The sequence below is a fragment of the Camelina sativa genome, chromosome 9, assembly GCF_000633955.1.
Source record: "Camelina sativa cultivar DH55 chromosome 9, Cs, whole genome shotgun sequence".
NCBI lineage: Eukaryota > Viridiplantae > Streptophyta > Magnoliopsida > Brassicales > Brassicaceae > Camelina > Camelina sativa.
The window spans coordinates 30,976,597-30,984,076 of NC_025693.1; the positions used below are offsets into that span (position 1 = coordinate 30,976,597).

At 37.2% G+C, this 7,480-nt stretch overlaps 2 protein-coding genes across 2 annotated transcripts in view; one reads left to right on the forward strand and one right to left on the reverse strand.

Annotated features, from left to right (window-relative positions):
• The window catches only part of LOC104713347 (trichohyalin-like), a 10,902-nt gene extending 7,353 nt beyond the window's left edge, over window positions 1-3,549 (forward strand). The window contains exon 3 of the mRNA XM_019230085.1: window positions 8-3,549. Coding sequence (XP_019085630.1) covers window positions 8-3,534 — 3,527 coding nt within the window. The 3' untranslated portion in view covers window positions 3,535-3,549. The remainder of the gene's footprint in view (window positions 1-7) is intronic.
• Window positions 3,537-5,016, reverse strand: LOC104713346 (indole glucosinolate O-methyltransferase 5-like). The gene is made up of 3 exons (XM_010430445.2): window positions 4,494-5,016; window positions 4,052-4,424; window positions 3,537-3,960 (listed from the first exon to the last, which is right to left on the reverse strand). Exons 1-3 carry the CDS (start codon window positions 4,913-4,915, stop codon window positions 3,661-3,663), a joined length of 1,095 nt encoding a protein of 364 aa, XP_010428747.1. The 5' UTR covers window positions 4,916-5,016; the 3' UTR covers window positions 3,537-3,660.

Genomic DNA, 7,480 nt, shown 5'->3' on the forward strand with positions numbered 1-7,480 from the left:
GAACTTAAAACTGAGGAAGATAGCTCAAAGAGGGTTCAAGAGACTGAAAAACAGGATGAAGATGAATTGCAGAGATCTATGACACAAGACAAAATGCAAGAAACAGAGGGAAAAGACAAAACTAGAGCAATGGAGGAGAATGAGATTGTGGAGAGAAGGGAAAAAACTATAAATGAAAGCTTGAGAAAGGTTCGAGAAGATGAAGAAGATCCACAATTAGGTAAACAGAAGAGACGTGGGGAAGAAGACAGGATCCATGAGTTAGTAGTGGAAACGGAATTAAATGATTACAGAGGAAAAGTCAAGAAAAAAGATGGAGATGGTGTCTTAAGAAGAAGCCAAGAGACTGTGAAATTTGATTTAGGTGAACGTGAGAGACAGTTTAAGCAAAGAAGGATTCATGAACCAGTGGAAGATGAACAAACAGGAGAAGGCAAAGGAGAACATGATGAAGAAGAAAGATATGAGAAAGTTGCACAGGCTAAGACAAAAGTTGAACATGAGATCAACAAAAAGATAGGGGAGAATAAAGATTCAGAACCGGAAAAACAGGAGCTATACAAGTCGGAAGCAGTACTAAAAGAAGAAGTAGGTGATCGCGAAAAAGAAGAAGAAAATCTCGTGGATGGTTCTGCGACAAAGATTCAAGAAACTGAAAAGGAAGAGCTAGAGATGTACAAGAAACAAGACATGGTCCTAGAAGACGTAACAGGGGATCAGAAAGATGAAAAGGCAGAGGAAGCTGCAGCTGTAGTGGCAAGCAATGCGAACGGAAGTTCAAGAACGGTTAAAACGATTGAAGAAGAATCAGAAGAACACATGGAAAAAGAAAAGATCCCTGAAATAAGTGATCCTAAAGTGAAAGAGACAAAAGAGGAGGTTCCCAAGTCAAGATATGTCCGAGAGATAAAAGAGCTAGTAACACATGTTCCGGAACTTGAAGGAAAAACAGAGAATTGCAAAGATGATGGACAAGGAAGGAGAGCAGAAAAGGGAAAACAAGGAAAGATTGTTGAGACTATGTCACCGGAAAGGTTCAAGTCAACAAGTGACGATGGTATTGTGAGAAAGAAGATTCAAGAGACCAAAGTGCAAGATTCAAATGAGAAGAAAAAGCAAGAACAGAAAGGCAAGATTGAAGAAACAGAGAGGAGAGAATCGAGTAGTCATGAGGTAAAGTTGGTGACTGAAGATGATAGCCTTAGAAAAGGTCAAGAGTTTTTGGAAAAGGAGTCAAATGTGTCAAAGAGTGGACAAGCAGAGGCAGAGACAAAAATCAACAATGTTAAATCAAGTGAGGAAGAGGAACATAAGAAGAAGATTAGGAAAACAATGGAAGAGAAATCAAATGCTCCTGAGAAAGAAAGAGAGGCAAATGAGAAAGTTGCAGAAGAGCGGATGCAAGATAAGACTGACAGCAGCACTAAGAACCAAGAGATTAAAGAAGAAGAACCATATGAGTTTCTACGAAATGGAGAGCATGACAAGATCCCAGAATGTCATAGAGAAGAGGAAAAGGGAATGGAACAAAGTGAAATTGAGGAGATGAAGAGAACAACTGAGGATTGTAGCTCAAGAAAGGTTCAACAAAATAAAGTACAAGAATCAGATGAAGTAGAGAAACACCGGAAACTAAGTGAGATACAAGAAAGTAGCAATACCCAAGAATCAGTGGGAAAAGAAACAGAGAAGAATAGAGAAGACGAAATGAATGAAAGGGGAGGATATAATGCAATGCTCAAGGAAAAATCTATGGCTTCAAGTGAGTCTCAAGATGCTGAGGAAAAAGGATCAGATCAGCCAAAGAGATATGCAGAACAAGAACTAATGACTGAGAGGGAGAGAAAAGAAGAATATCGTATAAGAGAAGGCGAGCAGAAGGAGAATTCAAAGCGAATGCCGCAGGTGGCTTCGAAAGCTAATGACAGTAGCTCCAAAAAAAAACATCAAGAACTGGTTGAAATAGAAACTATTGACGAGAGGATAGAAGAATTAGAGGAGGGGAATGTTGTTGGGAAAGCAGAGACAGTAGATGAATATGCTAGTTCAAGGACGATTCACGAACAGGAAGAAAGAAATTCAGATAAACTAGAAGGACATGGGGAAGAAGATATGAGCAAAAAACTTGCAGAACAAGGAACAAGCGATGATAAAGATGCAAAAGAAGGAAACAGAGCAGGGGAAGTATGGGAAGAGGTGGAGACTAAAATCAGGGCTGATGGCTTTGGGAAGGTAAGACAGATTGAAGAACAAGAAACAGACAAGAAGCTATCAGATGTGGAAAAGGACATACGTGGTAAATCAAAAGAGAACAAGAATCAAGAGACAAAGAGGAATGATAATAGCTCCGGGAGTAAGACTCAAGCAAATGAAAAACAAGAGTCTCATGAACAAAAGAGAAATGAGGAAGAGGTCATTGAGAAAGAAGAGACAATTGAAGAACATGATAGCTCAAGTAAGATTCATGAACATGACGAACAAAAGTCAGATATAATGAGCGAAAATATTGCAGAAGAGGAAACAAGCGATGATAAAGAAGCCAAAGAAAGAAACAGAGCAGGGGCAGTATTGGGAGAGGTTTTGAAGATAGGAGAGATTGAGAAACACGAGCAAGACAAGAAGCAATCATTTGTGGACACAAGTGGTAAATCAAAAGAGAACAAGAACCAAGAGACAAAGAGGACAGATGATGATATCTCAGGAAATAAGACTCAAAAACAAGAGTCTCATAAGAAGAAGAGCCATCACGATCAGGACAAGAAGAACCCGGGACTGCTTGGGAAAGAAACAAACAGTTGCATAAATGAAGATAAAGAAAATGCAGAAGCAGAGGTGTCAAGAAAGTTAAAGGGAGTTGAAAAACGAGAATCAACTAAAATGGTGGAAACACATGAAAACCGAGATGACATCAAAGAATTGGTTGAAGAGAAAACGAACAACAAAGAAGGACAAGACAAGGAGAGCATAGTTACGGATGTCTTGGCAAAAGCTGAAGACGATGAACTGAGGAAACAAGACAAGAGCAGGGAACAAAGACTAAGAGATAACCTTAAATATGAAGAAACGTCAAAGACAGAAACAAAAAGAAAGGATGATAATGAACAAGAGAGAATTAAAGAGCAAGGAAGGATCAAAGAACTGGTACAAGACAGGACACATTCTTGCAGAGAAAAAGAGAACAAAGAAACTGAATTTGAAGACTCGAAAAAGATTCAAGAGAGAGACAAAGAAGAATCAACTGAACCAAGAAGAAATGAGAAACGAGACAAGATCCAAGAACCAGTGGATAGGGAAACAAGTGATGATGACGAAGAAGAGTTAGAAATTGAATTTGAAGAAGAAGAAGAAGACTGGGAAGCTGAAGTAATTCAAGTAACGGATTCAGATCATGAAGATAATAATGATATTAGAAATATAAAAAGAATCAGATTAGGATTCCGGTTAGTAGGAGGATCAACATTGTTTATGTCACTTATAGTCATAGTTATTAGTTTCATTCATTCCAAAAGAAAAATAAGAGGTTACAAGTTCTAAGCAGATCACAATATCATCTCTTCTTTTTTTATTCAATGGAATCAAGATCCATACAACTTTTATTACCATGGTACGATTCAGCCCCTTTATAGAACACAAGAAGGATCAGCTTACAACTTCAAAGCCTTATTTAGAAAACTCAATGACCCATAAATGATATGCACGGCATACAAAGTTGCAATGCTGAAACCCTGAATTCGTAGCTATAGCTTCAAACTCGGCTCGGGACCTCTCTTTCCCACCTGATAGTTGAGTAAGCATCAACAAATCCATGTCAAAGGCAATGTTGGATTGCACATCATCACTCTCTGCTTCATCCGGAATAACTATTTCCATAACTATCACTTTCCCATTCTCAGGTAATGCTTTCCAACAGTTCTTAAGAATCTTTTCACAGTCTTCATCAGTCCAATCATGAAGTATACGCTGTAAAAAAAACAGATTAAGTAAGTAAAAAAACACTTGAGAAAAAGTATTAACATATTAGAGCAGAGTATGGTTTGTGGTTTTGTCTTACTTTCAAGAGGATAGCATCACCTCTTGGGACATCTACAAACATGTCTCCAGCCACATTTTCAACATTAGGATAAGAAGGAGCTTGTGACAAAGCACAAGTTAGATCAAAATTGATTCCTTTAATGTTTGGATACTTTGCAGTAACAAAACCAAGTGTGTCTCCAACTCCTCCTCCTACATCAACCAACACATTAACTCCTTCGAAACCTCTATAAACTTGTAAAAACTTCTTCAGAATCCCCACGGAGAATCCGGTCCGGTTAAAGAGTTTGCTTAATCTCTCATCTTGGCTTATATAGTCAAAGAGTTTCAAACCACCGTTGGCACGGCCAAATGCAACTCCTCCTTCTAGCACCACATCTTTCAATTGTGCCCTAGAAAAAAAAATATCTCTAAATTATTTGTATATCGATCTTATATTAGAAATATGAAAAGAGTCTTACCATGTATTGAGGAAGACGCTATCGAGTGATACAATGAACTGAGAAGCAAGTGTTCCCAATTCTGGATCAACATGATATTTCAAGAAATAGCGACAAATTGGCTCGGCTTTGTAGACCCTCGCACCTTCTACGGCTTGGCACTTGACAATGGAGTAGCTAGCAAGTAAACGAAGCATACGGTCCAACAGAGCCGGTGCTTCAGGGTTAGTAGGCTTTGTGGGAAGCCGAGACGCTATCTCACTAGGTGTGAGGAACAAACCGGATCCACTTACGTCAGCTACGTAGAGAGTGTCAATGACACCGAGCTCGATGGCGGCTTTGAAAACCATCGGTAAGGCTGTGCAATTGGCTAGCCTAACCGCCGCTAAACCAAGCTCAGTATCATCATCATCATCACCGATTTGAGGAATTAGGTGTCTCATTTTTGTTTTTGATCTTGCTTTCTTCTCGGTCAAGGCACTGTTTTAAACGAAACGACAGAGAAAGAGAGGAGTTTTAGTACATTGTGTTCTCTCATGCATTTGTGCTGTCAGCTTTGTCTTTATTTATACCAATCATGCATAAGACGCAAGCTTTGTTTTAGTCACCAATTCACAATTCCATTAAATTGATGTTTTAACAATCAATATTATATTTGTCCACTTATTCTCTTTACCAACTGGGTTATATGAAGAAATGTAGCTGTTAATAGTAGCACATTCATTTGGTGGAGTCGGTTGAATTTCTTATAGAATTTGGTTGAGAAATTTGACAAATCGTCATTCAAGTATAATAACTTTTTCGTTTTCGAAAAAGTAGAACTGGTTAGAAATAGTTAAAGATGACCTAATTGTGTAAAACTGTGAAGAAACGGGAAAAAATGGAGCATGGTGGGTATATAGATCCAAATAATGATAACATTGTTAAGAACTTAATTTATTTTGAGTGGTGGTCCTTTGTTAACTTGCCTGTATTTTTTGTTTTTAATGACAATTAAGTCGGATAAATATCTCTGTCACACGAGTGATCAAGAAACCAGAAACAGACCATCCCAATATTGGATCAAATGGGCCTATTGGAAAGAGCTATGATTTTATCGGCCCATATTTTGAGGCCTGCTTTGTTTCAGCCTATATAAACTTACAAAGTAGTGAGGGACCCCAAGCGTCAATTTTTTTTTCTGTATTCAAAAGTATATGTTTTTCATGAAATTTTAATTAAATTTGTGTTTTATTATTTTATATGGTTATATTCGGAGAGAATATACGTAAGAGAATATAGTCTTTTCTGTTTCGTATAATGGTAGACAAAACGAGACAACACATAGTCATTAACGAAGCCTTCAAATGGAAAGCATGAACCGTCAAATCTTAAAACTCCACTAGAGCCATACAGAAGTCATGTTCCTATTATTTGGTTTTTAAAGATAAAATAAAGTTGAAACCTTTCCTCGCAATCAAGTGATATTACTAACATATAAGGATTCACAGCTTTTAAATCAATGGATAATATCGAATTAAAATTGAAAACTATCACAGTCTAATCAGTTTTTAAATTACGATAGTTTTACTATATATATGACGTATGTTACAACGTTACTAATTTACTATATGACATAAGTTACAAGAAACTGTGTGATCTTATCTTTTAAATATATGTGTGTCTACTATATATGTTTGAAACACTTGCTAGTTGTCTAACATATTCCAAAACTTTAATAATGTTAATCGTTGTGGCAAGGCGAGTATATATGTACGTAGGCGAGTACGTATGCATGCTTATTGGATGATATATATATATATATACAGTATATTATATTATTATATAGATTGTTATAGTTAAATCAACTATTGAGAGACTGCATTAAGTGTAGGATGAATCGAGTGGTGGTGTATGTACAAGTGTGGTGATGCGTGGGTGATGATGGCGAAGGATGGTGCTCTTCGTGTGGCAACCACACTCTTCCTCTTTCTTTACTTATCAGTCTCTTTCCATTATTATATCTCATTATAATTTTTGCAGTGCTTTCCAATTCATCAATCCATTTCTTTATTATATAGTTTTATTGTTAATTTATATATCACGAAACCCTACTTTCACATGTTCACTATCTATTTGTTGTTTAGGTTTTTCACTTTCAAACGGATCTAATTGATCATCGTGGATTGTGGTCTTCAGGGGATTTAAGAATATGTTGTGTGAATAAACATCTGATTCCCTTTTTATTGTAAAAGTAATTTGATTGATGAAACGCTCATAAGTTGTAACAAATGAAACCAGACATATAATTTAACTGCATTTCTACTAACAACTAGTTCCTACACCGACACATGACAAAAACAAAACCCCCAAAATTAGCAGCCCCTATTCGAAAGGTTTACGTATTTCGTGTGATATATCCATTCAAATGTGATATAACTTTTGGTCAAATCACTACTAAAATCTAAAATCGTTGATAACTTTTTTGAGGTCAAACATTACTAAAAATTAAAATCAATTGAATAGTGTGATTGATTAGCTAGCTACTCCCATATCCCCTTCCTTTTCTCCTTTTTTGGTTCATTTCTTTGTCGAGGAAAAAAGTATAAATATTAATTAAAAGAAAACGAGAAAGTGGCATTATGACCCTCTCTCCAAGGAGGAGTTACCACAACCTCTCCAAGTTCCCCCTATCAACCTTGGACCATCAACTACACATGTAGTAACCGGTTATCAGAGTATCAGCTCCCCTGCTCGACCCTTTGGCAACACAGCTCTGCCATTCTCTTTTCCGCCAAGTCTTCAAATCTGCAAGACAGTGGCTCCCTACTCCTTTGACTTGTTCAAGGAGTCTGCATCGGTTGGTCTTGATCTCACAGGTTCCATGCTGCTTTCTAGCATATGGCTCATAGCTCTCAAGCTCTTATCCTCCAATGCTCCTATATATCCTTGTACTTGTATTGTTTTATGTTTTGTTTTAGCTTACCCTCTGTTGTACCCCAAACAATCCTGGCCTTGTATGTTATTTT